The sequence below is a fragment of the Corvus hawaiiensis genome, chromosome 2 (assembly GCF_020740725.1).
Source record: "Corvus hawaiiensis isolate bCorHaw1 chromosome 2, bCorHaw1.pri.cur, whole genome shotgun sequence".
Lineage (NCBI taxonomy): Eukaryota > Metazoa > Chordata > Aves > Passeriformes > Corvidae > Corvus > Corvus hawaiiensis.
The window spans coordinates 113,119,868-113,137,121 of record NC_063214.1 but is presented as its reverse complement, the minus strand read 5'-3'; the positions used below and the strand labels follow the sequence as shown (position 1 = coordinate 113,137,121).

At 36.9% G+C, this 17,254-nt stretch overlaps 1 protein-coding gene across 12 annotated transcripts in view; it reads left to right on the top strand.

Annotated features, from left to right (window-relative positions):
* The window catches only part of DMD (dystrophin), a 1,090,817-nt gene that overhangs the window by 423,131 nt on the left and 650,432 nt on the right, over positions 1-17,254 (top strand). For 11 of the 12 annotated variants that reach the window (XM_048288642.1, XM_048288670.1, XM_048288700.1 and 8 more), the window contains 5 exons: positions 1,392-1,562; positions 2,788-2,970; positions 4,531-4,665; positions 5,420-5,569; positions 15,117-15,278. In XM_048288642.1, the coding sequence (XP_048144599.1) occupies positions 1,392-1,562; positions 2,788-2,970; positions 4,531-4,665; positions 5,420-5,569; positions 15,117-15,278 (801 nt within the window). Of the gene's footprint in view, positions 1-1,391; positions 1,563-2,787; positions 2,971-4,530; positions 4,666-5,419; positions 5,570-14,772; positions 14,983-15,116; positions 15,279-17,254 lie in introns of those variants that run through there. The other variant, XM_048288709.1, reaches the window with a different exon arrangement.

Below are 17,254 nucleotides of genomic sequence, written 5' to 3'. Positions count from 1 at the left end.
TTACAAGTACAGAAGTCTGCCACAGTTTTATTCTGACTTCCCCAAAAATCTGCCTGCAATAATTTCATTCAATAAGAGGCACAGATTATTGCCTTTCAGTGGGCATTTCTAACAGAACTTCTTCAATCATAGCTATTGAGTAGTCAATACAAAAATGAGTCTGGTCTGTCCAGGTTTCCTGAAAATATTTGGAAAAGTCAGCTTGGGTTGATATACATGCAGTTAATATGACTGAGATATGTTAATTGGCAATTGTCATTGACAATTCAGATACTCTTTTCAGGTGGTGGGAGATTACCTTCTCTTCTGGTGCTGAGGCTGAGGAAGAGACAATTTTGCAGAGCCACATAAAATTCGGCTTTTATATTCACTGATTGTTGCTCTATTTTGTTCTGTAAAACAACATTTATGTAGAACAGCATTTATGTTAAACAGCCAGTCCTCAAGGACGAGTAACAAACCAATAAAAGTCAGAAATTAAGACCAAATACTAAGAAAATTTCTCCTGATACTGCTGAAAATAATGTTTACTGAAGCAGCACCACAGAGCAGGATATTGGAGCAATAAGCTCTGCAAGCCCAACTCTGAGAAATGGCATCAGTACAACTTCCTATTTTTGATGCAAACTTCTTAATACTATTGGAAGATAGATCAATCAGGGACAATTTTGATAGGTTAATGGACAATGAATAGAATCAGAGAATGGTTTTAGATGGAGGTAATCTAAAATATTATCTAGTTTTTGTTTTATACATGAGCTATATAACACAATTATATGATCCCCACTTAGTGATTAGGAAATGATTTAACAGTAGTATTTTTCCCTTTAAGATAAATAGTTTCTTCCAATAGGAGGTTGGGGTTTTTTTCCTTACCTATTTTTAGGATATTGACCTTTCTGAGACATTCACTAATGACTTTATCAGCAGAAGGAAGATATGAATATTGCTTTATTCTCTAGTAAGTTGCATTCGAACTAGTTAGAAGGTCATCTGACTTCATAGCTCAAGAGGCTTTGGTTTCATCCTTGGATGCACTTTCAAAGTCTCCTGTGTTTATTCTTTTTACATCTCACAGAAAATAGTCCCTGGGAGATAGTTTTTTTTCCAGATTTTCTTTCTGATGACATGAGCATATGGTGTAGACTCTTGTTGTAGAATCATTACAAACTCATTCTGCACAGCCATGATTCGCTAAAAAAGGGTGTACACAAATCTAGTACTTTTTTGATTGTCTATTATTAATATCTACCTAATTACTTGTTAACATCTGCCTAATTTCAGCAATGTTATTATTACAGGATTTAATTTGATTATTTTCAGGCTAAAATATTGTCAGGTTTGTACAGTAGCTTTGCTTCAAGTACTATGTAATCTTTTCTTTCTTAAAGGCCTATGCTAAGAAGGCTGCATTAAAAGGTGGTTTGGATAAGACTGTGAGTCTCAGAAAGGATTTATCAGAGATGCATGAGTGGATAACACAAGCTGAGGAAGAATATCTGGAAAGAGATTTTGAGTATAAAACACCCGATGAGTTACAGAAAGCTGTTGAGGAACTGAAGGTAAAAGATTAATTAATTCCTTAAGCTGTGTTCAAAGTTTTTTTGAAGCTCTCATTGTAAAGAAAGGTCTACTCTTTCTTTTTAGAAAAGTGCCTTTTCAGATCTAGCAGCCTAAAGTTAAACGTAGCAGGTGGCTTGAAGTAATTTCTATTTGGAATATGCTAGGAGATATTTGATATTCCTCAACACCACACTGCTTTTTTTCCTCTTTGCTTTATTGGATATTTGATTTGGATGTAGCTTCAACATTCTTTTTACTTAAGGAGTAATTCCTAAAAATCGGGCATTAGCAGCAGTAGAGTGAAATCAGTTTTATATCTTGTCTTTGCTTTAGAGTGAGCAGAAAAAAAAATAGGACTTTAGGATGCATGTTGGTGTGTGCCATATATGCATATTGTGTCTTTAATATAGGAGTATAGAAACAGCATATTTTGATTTCAATTAGTAAAGTTTCCTTCAGGTGGGATGAACATGGCCTTTGGACAAAAACACTAACTTGTGATACATGCTTAAATACACTTTTGCTGAGCCACTGGATGTGGGCTTAATTCTTATTTCAAAGGTGAATTGTTTGGTTTGTGCTATTCAGGAAGCCAGATAATAACCTGGTTGTCATTATATATATGGCTTTAACAATCTATCCAACACTTTGTTTTCAAACTCTTCATTTTCCATGGGTTTTTCCAGTGTTTGAGAGCTTCAGACCATGCAACTGATGGTCTCACTATTTACTGAAACAAATAATTTGCTGCCAGTCAGAATATGCATAATATATGGAAATTTATGGAACAACTTAATTGTAAGTGAGCTTGTGATTTTGCTGTTAAATCTGGGTACGTGGATTTGTAGCAAAACAGATTTTTTTTTTTTTTTTTTGTCATTTGTGGTTCATAAGTTATGATGCTAAAAGTGTTTGGACAATTTCCTGAGGGAAAAAAGTGCTGAAATGTTCCATTAGCCTGAGAGCTCCAGAACACTAGATGGCTGTGAGATGTTAAATTATATTGAGTATTGTGTATTGGCAACAAAATGAAGCAAAAGTTTTTTGGATGCATTCAAGATTATGTCAGAAAGTCGGGGAATTAAATGCTTCCTGTTGTATTTTGTTTTGCTGTAGTGTTGTTTTTTTTCTCCCTCTAGGATTCTGTCAGAGAACACTGACAGTTATCAGAAATCAGTTTCCTTCTTAAACCAGGACTACAACTTCTCTTTTTTTCCTTTCCAGAGAGCAAAGGAGGAAGCTCTGCAGAAAGAGGTGAAAGTGAAGCTTATTACAGATTCTGTGAATAATTTTATAGCAAAGGCTCCACCAGCAGCTCATGAGGCTTTGAAAAAGGAGCTTGATGTTCTAATTACCAGCTACCAGCAACTCTGCAGCAGACTGAATGGAAAGTGGAAGACTTTGGAGGTTTGATATCTTGTCAGTCGTTGTATTTATAGCCCTCCTAACTGCAAGAAGTAAGGTGGAGAGCACAGATATATCATCATATGGGATCGTGGGTAGCCCAAGGCTATCCTCGCTTTATGAGCCATATACCAAATACCCCATGTTATGAGCCACACACAAAGTTATTTTGAGAATCATATCTGCTAGAGAGTTGTGTTACAAGAAAAGACTGAGACATGGCTCTTAGGTCAAAGATGGCAATGGCTGCCCAAGGTTTTATCCCTCCTGAGATCAAGCCAGGAATCTGGCTTTGTAGCAACCCTGTGATGTTCTCTTTATCAGCAACTCTGTGCTTCTCTCTTCCATGGCAAAGGATTTTGATTGAATGGCCCTGAAGCTGGTCAGGTGGTGTTATCTCAGCATGGGAACAGCATTTGATCTTCTGGCAAACTGAATATTTCTCATGTATTTCAAGTTGACCCTGCCATTTCGGCCAACTCCATTGCTGATTCTTGCCATGGCACTGCTTTTATATTACACAGTAGTCACAGTGAATTAGGTGTGGTTTTTTTGTTGTGAATTTTGCAAGAGCTATATTTTGCTTATGAATAATTTGAAAGAGCTAACCTCATACAGCACAATAATATACCAGAGTAAAAATTATCTTGTCTGAATTTCACTGTGGAAAATTAGGTGTGTAGTCTAAACTGGTAATCTGTATTTACCCTGATCATTGATGATGTGTTGTTGCATGTTAATATCCCTCTATAACCCTCATTTGTTGTGAGAAAAGTTAGGTGAGATGAATTGCACTCTGGGAAGCTTGATCTGCCAAGAGTGTAATACATTTCAATAACATTAATAAGTTCTACTAATGAAAAAAAGGGTACAAAAAGAGATTATTTATGGAGAGTTTAAATGTTTTGTTTGTGTATATAGTGCCATTTTTATCTGCTTATTTAAGCAGATATCTTCAGGCACTGTATAAATAAAATATTAGACAATAATTTAATTTCAGGAGAATAAGAACATTTTACAACATTATATTTAGTACTCTAGCACTTAAAAGGTACATAAATTGCACTAAATGCGGTTTAGAATTAATTTCCGTAGAGATTTCAATCTGAATTCTTAAAAGCTGACATTTTATGAACATGTTATTTAAGCAATTAGTATATAGAATATATAAGGAATCTAACTGCTTTTTATAATAAAGACATAAATTTCTAACATGGGTCTTTAAAAATTCTGCTCACTTTTATATTTATATTAAAAAAAACTTTACAGAAAACATATAAAGTGAATAGTAGATGAAGATTCAAGTTGTGTTTTGCAGAAGTGTTCACTTTTTTCATGTTATTTTCTGTGTTTTTTCTCTGTTTAATCAAAATGATGGTTTTCTTGTCTTTTATATTAATTTGGATCATGTGAGTAGTGGGAAATAAAAATCAACTGTATTGTTCCATAAGCCTCAAATATCAACCATGTTGCTTAGGGGATAAGGCATGAATGTATTCAGTATTTTAATGAGTGAAATTTTTCAGTGAGTTTTTCAATCTAAATAAACCTTTTCTTCATCAGGAGGTATGGGCATGTTGGCGTGAATTATTGTCGTATTTGGATGTAGAAAATAAATGGTTGAATGAGATCGAACGGAAACTCAAAGCGACTGAAAATATCCAGGGAGGTGCAGAAGAGATTTCTGAGTCTTTAGATGTAAGTGCTAACTTAAATTACCAAATCACATATAAATAAATTGTAAATTCCATGTCATTCTAAACAAGCTGTGAATTAACATTACACAGGAGCAAATTTCAGAATATTTGTAAAGTCCTAAGTTCTCACTAGATTCAAGAAACGAGGTTTTGAATTCAAATCCAGCTAAATCAAACAGTAATTAAATGTGGTATGGCTGGTGTCATAGACAGTTTTGGTAATGATAAAATAAGCATTCTTAAAAAAAATTGCCTCAGTTCAGACAGTCAAAAAATGTTGAAGGCTTCAGAGAGGGCAAGTTTCCATCATAGAAGTGCAACTTTGTTTATTATTCTTTTTTATTCATAGAGCCTTTTAAATTTGTAGGAATTAAATTAATACTTTTAGTGCATCAAAATACAAAATATTGCATTGATAATTCATTCTTGATGTTGAATTTCATCAATTTAGATACTCAAGTGAGTTTTTTATATTAAAGTACAACTACTTTCACTGAATTCATTGGGCATAGCCCACATTTTTAAAATCAAGCAGTAAATTTATTGCTTTATGAAAAATCTTTGTGCTTGGTAATAAGTAGTACAGAACATTATTTATCAAGGCATGGAGCATAAGTACTTCATCTTTTTTTCTCTATTTTTAATTTATATGAAACATGATATTTCTTTCTTATATTTTTAAGGCAAATTGGGATTGCTCTGTAGAACCTTATTTACAAAAAGGAAAATAAACTACTTTTTTTGACTTTTTTCAGTCTCTGGAACGTTTAATGAGACATCCAGAAGATAACCGCAACCAGATTCGGGAACTGGCTCAGACTTTGACAGATGGTGGAATCTTGGATGAATTGATCAATGAGAAACTTGACAAGTTCAATACTCGATGGGAAGAACTTCAGCAGGAGGTATATTTAATGGTCCTCCCATTAAGTAGAGGACAATCTAACGCCACTTAAAAAATAAAAAAGTTATTTTGTTGGTACAGTTCCTGAACAGGTCACAAACAAAATTTTATGTTAGAAGTGGTTTCATGGGTGTGGTGGGCTAACTCCAGTAGGCAGCATAGGACCACAAGACTCCACATCTCCTGGTGCTTTGACAGAGATATAGAAAATGCAAAAGCAAGAAAACTCATGGATTGGGATTAGGACGATTTAATAAGTAAAAGGAAAAAAGGGTAAAAGCAAGTGATGCAGAAGAAATTACCCCCAGAAGACTAATACTCAACCAGTCCCTGTGGAATGACAACTTTGAAAACACTTTCCCCCACCTCTTCTTATTGTTGAGCATGACCCTGTGTGGTGCTTAGGTCAGCTGTCCTGGCTGTGTCTTTTCAAAGCCCCTTGCCCACCCCCAGCCTGCTTGCTGGAAGGGGCAGGGTGAGAAGGAGAAGTCCTGGGCACTGTAGAAGCCCTGCTAAGCAATGACTAAAACATCCGTGTGTTATCAACACTATTTTGGCCACCAATCCAAACCACTGAACCATACAGGCTGCAGTGAAAATTAACTCAGTCCCAGCCAAAACCAGTAAAATAGGTAACCCCAAAATTTCAAAACCATAGTGACCATCTAGTGGATTTAATCTTAAATTGAATACGTAGGATGTTTTCTCTGACAAAACTCTTAGCGAGAAGCAAATTATTTTAAAAATGAAATATGAGTAATATCTTTTACATGTATATTTTTCATTAAACAATAAGTGTACTTGTATCAATGAAAGATTTGAAAAGACGCTTCAATATAGAAACACATAACACAAGGAGAGCCAAATCTAGAAATATGCTATAAATATGAGGAAGACATCAGCTCAGTACTTGGTGAAGATCAGAAGTAGTTATTAGGGGAAGACCTAGCAAAGGACATAGATAGCCCCTTTATGACTGTAATCAGAACATGCTCAAAGATGACCTACAAAAACTGTGAAAAATTACTCGGTTACAAGGATATAAATGATGCACAAGTGCAGATTTTTGGAAAGCAGGTGTATTAGAAGGATGAAAATCTACATAACAACGAAAAGAATATTACTTCTTTCGTGGTGCTTGAAATATACTTATTCTTGAAAACAGTGGAAGTAAACACACTACAATAAAAATTATGGGAGGGTCCTCAGCTGTTCTGAGAATAAACTTGAAGGATGGGGGGGGAAAGAGCCTGGAGCACTGGAGCAGTGCAGGCATTCAGGTAATTCTGTGTAACTGGACAGTGTCATAACAGAAATGTAAATAGAAATTTTTGTATACCTGCTTTTTTTTTTTTTTTTTTTTTTTTTAAATAATCTCAATCCTGTGAGTTTATAAAAATATGTAGACTCTCTGGAATTCTACTTCTTTGTATTTGTCAATTTTTTACTGACTTGAAGGAGAAAACTAGGAACATACAGAAGGCTTCCAGGGTATGAGAACAAGACTTTCAAATAGTCTTTTTGAGTGATAGTTGAATACTATTCAGTCACCACTAATAGATATTAAATCAAAATTCATAAAACTTCAGGGATTTAGTGTGAAAAGCATATCATGAAGATGTTGTGTGAAATTCTGGAAATAATTTCGATGAGAATATAGGCAAATATATTAGAAATTTGCTCATTGCTCTCCAATTTCTTTCAAAGATAGGCAAATTGGGGTGGAGGGCTTCTTTAAAAGCTTCTTTGAAAGCTTGATCAGATGTTGAGTAGTTAAATACTAATGGTGAGATCTTACTCTGAAGTGGAAAAACATACTTTTTTTTTTTTTCATAGATTCCTGGTACTGAACTTTCTGTGCTGTTTGTGTAGTCTCTTGAAATTCAAGCAGCATTCTCCTTGTATAATATATATTGCAGGCACATAACACACACCAGCTCATGGTCAAGGTCACTTCTTCAGTTGGCCGATTGGTAGTCCTAAAGTGGTGAAGTTATTTGTTTCTATTTGAATAATTGTGCTGGTAATTACCAAGACAATAAGCTCATGTGGGCAGAAACTGATTTGTGAAATATTTATTCACTACTAATAGAGCAACCAAACCAACCACTTCCATATGAATGATGCTGCAAGACAATGCAGCTTTGCTGCTGAGATAGAGATTCATTTTTAAAGGCAGATAATGGCCTGTGTTTATATGCCTTATCTTCTTTAGCTAACAAAGACTGAGTGTGTTTAGTTTACTTTTGAACATTTGGGGCTGGCTGATAAGCAAAGTATACCCTATCCTTACTTTTCAAGGACTGATTCACTTAAAACTCTATATACTGGATTTAGGAAACACTGAAGGATTTGAAGCTAATATTGCAAGCAACTATCATCTCTTGTAATGCTGAAAGTGATTTAAATCCTGTCCAGCAAACTTCAAAAATGACAATCGGATATTCTTGAGACTATGCTTGCAGAAAACTATACAAAACATTATTGTTCACATGGACATTACACTAGATTCAGTTATTATTGTTGAGTCCTATCTCTTAATTCCTTTTAGGACTCCCCTGAAGATTACCTTTGGTTTCTTTCAAAGAGCACGCATTCATCATTTGACACAATTTTTCTGTTTTGCTCTCCTCTCCTGAGGAGAAAGAATATTTCACACCCAATCTCCACATGATTTCTGGCTGCCAAGAGGGCTGCTTTTACAAGTTCTGAGGCATTATCTGCCTGCAGTGATAACCTAAAAAGATAGAAAAATCTTTCCTGGTATGGTTTCCAGGTTTGGAAGTCAATTGGTCAAAGCTGAGTATCACGTAATGGATGGGAAGTCATATATTTCTAGGCATTTACTTGAAAAGTCAATTGATCAAAGCTGAATATCACTTAATGGCTGGGAGGTCATATATTTCTAGGCATTTACTTGAAAAGCACACTGCATAATATTACTAGAACTTGCAGAAGAATTAGTTCTAGATTGGAGGGTCTTAAAAAATCATGGGTCCAAAGGTAATGTTTTGAATTTTAAAAAACATGTTTCTAATTTAGGTCTAATCACAAACATTAATCTACACTGAGATTAAGCAAAGATTAACATGTTTGGAATTTGATGTGAGGGATACTGTTGGGGTCCCTTCCCCCCTGCCATGTAGTCCTGGGAGAGGGGCCCCGGGGGGGGGAGACACGAGGTTTCCCTAGCCCCTGGTCAGCCTCATTCCCCCTTGGTTGGTTTGTGTTCCCCTGCGCGGGCAAGGACCCTCGGGTCCCGTGATTGAGCAGTTCCTCGGCAGAGCTCCGCCCACACGGCTGGAGAAATAAACATCTCTGAAACATCTATCAAGAATCGGTCCATATATATTTCTTTTCCACGGGACTCCTTGTTTGATGCGCGTGTTACAGTATCTGCACTGTAACAAATGGTGCATAATGCGAGCAGAATGATCCCCGATCCCTAAGCGACTGATGTGTGAGTAAACTCTAGAAACTCTGGATTTCTCTTCTTGTTTTGTTTTGCTGTTCCATCTCTAAACTATGGAGGAACCGTGGAAAGACTTTTGGCTCTCAGAGCCGCATATGGACATTTATCTTAAACTTGAAAAGATTCTTGAACAACGATTTGTAAATTTTAGCTTAATTCAAGCTCAAAAGGAACTGAAACACGTCCTGGCATGGTTGTTTAAGAACTTTTTCTATGTTTCTTGGGATGTGATTGTTACCAAAGACTTTTGGAATACCGTTTGGACACAGTTAATTTCTGAGTCAAAATATATGCCAGTGGAAGAATATTTTCATGAATATTATTTAATTACCGAGACTGTTGAGCAATGTCAGCTGTGTCTTGACGAAGGGAAGCGTGCCTCATAGTCCGTGCGACCGCGGCCACGTGGACCGAGCCCTCTCTGATCAGCAGTGAGGCAGTTCCCACGTGCGGGCGGAACAGCGTGAGCTGCAGTGTTGGCCACGGAGCGAGCCGCAGCAGGAGCGGGGTGACCCAGCGGTGCCCACCCGGCCCTGCGCAGCGCGTGGTGGAGCGAGCCCCGTGAACGCCCAACCAAGAGGAGCAGCGCGCGGGCGGTGAAGCGGAGCCGCGCCCAGCCAAGATGCGCGCTGGAGCAGGGTGCAGGGGGGTCGTCGCTCGGGGGCCCGGCTGAAACATGGGCACGGGGCCGCGCAGAGCCCAGACACGCACCGGAGCAGCGCCGCTCGGAGAGCGCGGAGCAGCCGCAACGCGGGGGCCCGGCCGAGACATTGGAGTCAGCGAGGCAGCAGCCACGCAGGACCGGCACCCATGACGAACACGCAAGCAGGTGATAGGAGAAGTTGTAGCAACGAAAATCACAGGAACTGTGAAATGGTACAATGTAAAAAACAACTATGGATTTATAACACAAGATGATACAGGGGAAGATTTATTCATCCATAGAACTGCCATTAAAAGGAATAACCCTAGAAATTACCTGCAAAGTGTAGGAGATGGGGAAGTTGTACAATTTGATATAGTGCAAGGAAAGAAGGGTTTACAAGCAGCAAATGTTACTGGGCCTGGGGGTATTCCAGTCAAAGGCAGCCGTTATGCACAAAATTATAAACAATATCCATCCCAGCAACTTCCCTACCCGCAACCTACTTTCCCCTTTTACCCTATACCCAATATAAACCCTTTCCTAAGTTTACCCCATCCCCAGTTTATTCCTAATCCATTTTTCACCTCATGGCTTCCCTATACAATTCCCTTTCCTTACAACTCCTCTCCAATGCCAAGAGGGTAATGAAAAGGGGGAGGGAAGAAACTAAACCCTCTCCTGCCTCAGTTTCCCCACAAAGCATTCCCGGAGAGTCCTGTCTCCCTTCTGTCAGCCTTAAGATGTTCTAGAGAATCTGTTTGGACATTTAAAGACTCAGGAGGGTGGCTTGTCTTGTTTTGAAACTGTTCTTGTTATGTTTATCCAGTTTTTTTTAATGTTAAGTTCTAAATCTCTTCTTGTTAAAAATAAACGGGTGAAATGTCAGGGTCCTTCCCCCCTGCCATGTAGCCCTGGGAGAGGGGCCCTGAGGGGACAGACACGGGGTTTCCCTGCCCCTGCTCAGCCTCGTTCCCCATTGGTTGTTTTGTGTTCCCCTGCGCGGGCAAGGACCCTCAGGTCCCATGATTGCCGCAGTTCCTCAGCAGAGCCCCGGCCATGTGGCTGGAGAAATAAACATCTCTGAAACATCTACCAAGAATCGGTCCATAGATATCTCTTTTCCACGGGCCTCCTTGTTTGATACGCGTGTTATAGTATCTGCACTGTAACAGGGTACAGAGAATTTGTGACATATCTCAGTCACAATCATTATCACACCAAGAGTCAGGTTAAATTTTAAAGTAATTTAAGCAAGTTAAGAAGGAATTTTAAAGCTTCCTAACTTTTTAACTTTGCCTGTGGCAACGTTACTCAATAATACAAGTGTATAACTGAGCCACAAAAAAACCCCAAAAAGCTAAGATTTCTGCCTTTCTTAACAGACCCTTTTCCACGAGCTGTAACTTATAAGCTAATTAATGAACTGAACTCTGCATTTTAAATAAATATACCCTGCAGTAAAAGTGCTGTAATTTTCAAAAGCTTTTGTGCTATTATTCTCCCACAGCCCAACTACTAAGTACTGCTTTGACGCTATTTGGTTTTAACCGTAAAACTCTAACCAACATCTTAGTAACTGCATGTGTGACTGATGTCATTAAACAGATGAAATGTCTTATTTAGTCAAAAAAGTGGTAATATCTATAAATACAACTTTATAACATTCAACATCAAGGAATTAACTATGGTCCTTTCCCTTAATATTACATTTTATATGGGTAATATGCAATGTTGCTATTTCCTGCATTTACCATTGGCTTTTGGTAGATTGTAAACAGATTTGTGCAGAACATCATATCATAAAAAGTATTATGTTTATCATAAACCCACTAAAAATCTATAAAAACCCTGTAGAGACTTAAAAATTTATTCCATAAATATTTTTTTTTGTTTCTCTTTCATTCTGATAGTGCCTAACAGCAGATTTTTTTTTTTCTTTGAATTAGTTTTCCTTGACAGCTGTCAACATTTCGCTGGCTCAGAAATAATTAAAGAGTTGGTTGTTTTCCTGAGATTTTCTGTTTAGAAATTAACTGTCAGTTACTTCTCTTCAGAGACCAAAGCCTTCAGCTATATTGACTATGATCTGATAGCAAAGCTGGAGCTTCTTGTTATCTTCTCAGACCCACACTGCAGTGTTAAGCCATCTAGATTTTTTCACAATGAAATAGAAACCCCAAAATATTTCAGGAAACAAATAAGCAAATGAATCAAACAGGACATCATAAATTAAAATATTTTTATACCATAGATACATAAAATTTCAGCTCTCAGCTCTCACATGTCTTTAAAAAATAGGCATATATAGATTTTCACACAGACAGACATGAGTTGTAAGGACAAATTTGAAATTCGGCTTCAGAGACGTAAGTGTGTAGTATCACTACTCCTTTTTGTAAAGCATTCTAATGCTTATGTCCACCAACAACTCTTTTCTATGGAAAGAGAAGAAGAAGGCTTCTCAATATTGTGACATTCCCCTTGACTGAATTAGGAAAATATTCTGCAATGCCAGTGGTAGTACCAGGGACCTACTTAGTGAAAAAGATTAAATTTTTGAATCAATTGTTGCTTATTGTAGAAATATGTTATATTACATGAGTGTATCGTACCTTTTATAAGATTATTGTAAAGATTTTCATTTACATTTGGTGTGGGAATTCAACAGGGTCAGCTATGGGCTTGACTTTAGGTGAACATGCAGGACAGGGTTTCCAGTAAGCAATACAGACAAAAAAATTAAGATAGCACCCATTTATATCTGAGAAAATCATCACAACTCTGGAGGTACTATTTCCCAACATTCAGCTGTGTGGGTCTTCTCCCATTGCCAAAATAATTCCTCTCTTTTACTGCTGCATTAATGTCTTGGTCTTACATCATCCATTCATTCACTTAAACTGTTCACAGTTTTGGGAAAAGATGTACTTTCAGCTCACTTGGAAGAGGCAAAATGTCACACAGATTCTCAGGCTGTAATCAAATTCTCTCTGAGGACAATGAAGGGGGAATTTTTTGTCATTGTGTATGTGTTGTGTGCACATAAAGACATCACAAGCATGAATATGTATTTATCTGACTTTATATTTGCTTGAAATACAAATGTAAAAATTCAGTCACTCAGGCAACGATTTGTTGTAATTTTTCCTTAAGCTAATCTGCTATAATATTTGATCAACAAGTTTAGGAATCTTTTAATTTTTCCAGTTGTATTCTAAAATGGGATTTTGATATACATAGTTTCTGATTATATCAGCACAAAGATGACAATTTTTCGATCACCGCTTATTTTTTGTAGTGTTTTAGGCTTTGGGAATTTGCGTGCATTCTGCTACTTCATTGCATGCATGCAGTCTGCTTCTAAGGCTGGCAGCAAATGTATCTGTACTTAAACAAGTCCCTAATTCCAAATATTTGACAGAGGTTCAGAGTTTCAGGTGTTGCTATAAAACTAGTTTTTCAGATAAGACTAAATTTAATATTGAATTCTCTAGGAAGTGCAGACACTTTTTTGGATGACTCATAAGAGTGGAACTTTATTAGTGTCTTATTTTAAATGGTGAGCTTTCCTGTACAGAAGGACATGGAGCGTGTGTTAGTCCTAAACAGTTAACCACAGAGATCAGTTAAGGCAGGGGGGTTCTTCCATGGTTCTTCCAAGCTTCCAGGAGGATGACCTTACCCATTAGATGTAGAAAGCTACTTATCCTGTTTCTGATCTAATGTGTCTTTCAATCTACCCTATAGTGACGCAAATGGATTGATAGTCTATATCTTAGCCAGGCTTACAAATCAGTAGTAAGTAGTGCCAAGGTAGATGGAAGCTGTGGTTTTTAAATTCAGCTGTTGTTTTTAAACTCACTGCTTTGAACAGGCTGAGAAGATTTTTACATTAAAATCTGCAGTCAGATGAACATAAAAGTAATTTAGGTAGCAAGCCTTAGTAATGTAGTAGGGTAATAATACCTTGGTGGTTTAGGTGCTCCCATTAACACTGACAGCATGAGTCTGATATGTAAAGCTGCTCAGTTCCATGGAAGGTTCCTGGAACTGGCAGTGATACAAGATTATCTGATCAGTTGTTTTGAAATAGCACAAAGCAGCTTACAAAAACAAATATAGAAAATACTGGTTGGATCCCTATCCTTTAACTAAGTCAAACAGCTAGCAAGAATGCTCACAAGAAATAATCTTTTTCATTTGTTATATGTGAAGCTCTGTAAGAATCTGAGAGCTCCATGAAGAAGATACGGATATATCAAATATTCTCACTGAATTGCTGAGAGATATTTTTGTTCAAGGCGAGAGTGTTGTAATGGGTAGGAAATAAAATTAAAGTATGGCTGGCTTACCAGAGAGAAAACGTGTGATTTGACTTGAAAAATGGTAGGATACCTAGCAATGTTATTTAAAGGGTGCTTGCTTTCACCTTTGATTAATGTCAAAGAAAGTTAGTCACCTTATCCTGTGATCAGCAATATGGCTGGGCTTGTACACAGAAAAACTCTGTTGAATTTGAAGTTGTTGGTAGCTATTGTGTGCTTTGTATAAAGCAGAAACTCTGCCAGGCAGTAGCTGGGGTCCAAGTAAAATATGAGTCTGCAGGTAGACACAATGACAGATGGAAGAATGTACTGGGTTATTTATTACCTGATAAATGCCTTATTAAAGTGTTGCAAATAATATTTAAAGCTGACTCATTTATGTGAAGTGTTTAATATAAGCATGTTCTAAGGACAAATTGGATGGAGAATTTATTGCCCTCATTTTTTAAACCATAAACTGAACTCCTTTGAAAGGAAAACATCCTTCTCCAAAAAGGGTCATGTAAAAAGCCACGGTGGCACTGCTGGGGGACTAGAAGCAAGATTCAACTTTTTAGGTTTTTTTTTTTCCCCCACATTACAGAAAAAGTAGGCATTGTCTCTTCCAAACAGCTATTTATGCTTCATCTAAGAGAAATCCAGCTCAAGAGAGTTGTTATCCCTCTCACTTACTGAGGTGGATTGCCTTGGATAGGGTTGTGATGACAGTAACCCTATTCTCAGTAAACAAAGTCTCTTGAATTATATAATAAGATCAGGAGGACCTCTCTGCCTCAGAAAGACAGCACTGTCAGGATGCTTTGATGATGCAGCTTTCCCATCTTGCACTCTGACTAGAAATCCTCAGTTTACACATTGGTTTTTTGGATTCTTCATTTTTTAGAACTTGTCTGTGGATCTGGGTGTTGTTTGTTTCTTACCGAGAAAAACAAATGGGTGGCAAAAAGATGCGCAATTTATCCTACAAAAAGGTGGATGAGCACAAGTCAGGAGTCCTGTGTCTGATTCCTTGCCTGAATTTTTTGGGGAAAAAAAAAATGTGTGGAAAAAAATTTATTATATGCATTGTTACTGTGAATGCTGATAACGTTATCATTGTTTTTAGGCCGTGAGAAGACAGAAAAGTCTTGAACAGAGTATTCAATCTGCACAGGAGACTGACAAAACACTGCGCTTGATCCAGGAGTCTCTGGCTGTTATTGACAAACAGTTAACAGCTTACACTGCAGACAGAGTGGATGCAGCACAGGTCCCTCAGGAAGCACAGGTAAGTTATACACGTTGAGCTCATGTGTTTACTAGTTTTCTTAATCAACCAAAGAGTGTTTGGTTGTCCCTCGGCCTCTCATTAAAGAGGATTTGCAACGTGATCAGCATGAAAGTGCAAGTAAATTTTGTGTAGGATTACTTTGAGAAGTTTAAGCTACTTTCCTATTAAAGTCATATTTTCCTTCTGATTTATATTATATACCAGTCCAAAAGATGTAAAAAGCTATAACTATCATGGAAGACTATGCAGTAATTTTAAAATAACAAGGTTAGGCAATGTGAGTCTTTAAAATCCAGCTCTCGTCATAGAAAGAGGAAACTCATCCTCACTACTCTTGGATGGCTCTTTTGCAAAGTTGATTATGTGGCCTAAGGTTTGTTACTAAATTATTGAAACATAGACCACATTGTTCATTATTTCATCATGTGCACATCAATGTACTTATATTTAAACTTTCACAGCTCACATAAGTTCTGTGGAAAAAGCTTTTTCCAATCTTTACACATGGTTTATTGAGCCTTTGAAATAAAAATGTACATCTAATTATCATGTTTACTCTTTCATTCTTTCTTCTGTAAAGTCTACTTTCCTGCAGCATTGAGGGTAAGAATATGAATGAAATGAAACCAAACATCTGTGCAATAAAACTATTAACACTCTACAATATTATATACCTCAACTTTTCTGTTAAATTCATCTAAATTTAGGCAGTCATATTATGAAAGTAAACAAACAGGGAAAAAACTGTGGGGAAGTTGAAAATGAATGCTTTTATAATGATTTTAGAAGAGGCATTCAGTTGTGGTTTTTTAGGCATGTTTGTAGAGTTTTAAATCTTTCCAAAAAAATTACTATCTTGTAGGGAGTAGCTTAGATGGTCTTAAATATATTCAGAGATGAATATATGCAGCCCTGAAAATAATTTCTTCTCTCCTTTCAGAAATAAAGGTTACTGCATCTTTTGAATTAACATGTAGATAGATGTACCTTTTGGTTACTTTTTGTGTGTGTGTGCACTTGTAGGTGCATGCAGATATTTCTGTGTGTATGTAGGGACTATAAATTCTATATTTGGAAAATAGGACCACATCTGGATTCAGTCTTATTTTGAAAATATCTTTTATCCTACTTTATTTTATTTTAATTTATATCAGTATAATAACAGATTTAGACAAATTGTTTCAGTTTGAACCCTAAACAATGTTAGCTGCTGACTCTCTTGAATTATTTTTCTCCTTCCCAGAAATCTGAATGGTGTAAGCAATTTTTTTTAATAAGATAAAAACTAACATTTTTTTAAAGATACCTCAGTTGAATTTCTCATCTTGTAATTATATGGAATGAATACATAAGAAAATTTGCTATGAAAATGTACTCTTTTTTTTATGGTGTGTTTGGACCCTTGTATCCTTCACACATCCGTGGATGCATCTGGTTTATGTGCATCCTCAGGTACTTTATCGGGAATTGCTACAGACTGTGTAAAAGTCATTCAGAACTTCAGAAAATGAAGCAGCACAAAACCCAATCAACCTTAATTAGCACACTTTCATAGGAAAATTTCAGCTCAGTGCCTTTGCAGAACTTGTCATTTTTCTTGAGATTTTATTGTCTCATGTCAGGTTCACCCAATTGTATTATATCCACTGTGGGAAAACCAACATAGAGGCTGCTGATTTTTTCCCTTTCATGTTTTTATTTTATGGTGCCAGTGAGACCTAATGAAAAAAAACTTAATTAACAACTGAACAGGTTTAATGCAAATATTGAAGTTCTCTGAAGTTCAGTTGTGAAGTTCTTTAAAATCCTTAGAGGGAAAGGGAATAAACAATCATTTTTATGTGGGTAAATAGACTGAGTCATTCCTCCAGCAAAGAGCCACCCCAGCCAGTGGCAGAACAACACATCTTGAATGGCCACGTCTCCTCTGGAGCTTCTGCTGGCACAGTTCTTTTGTAGAGCTGGAAACAGTT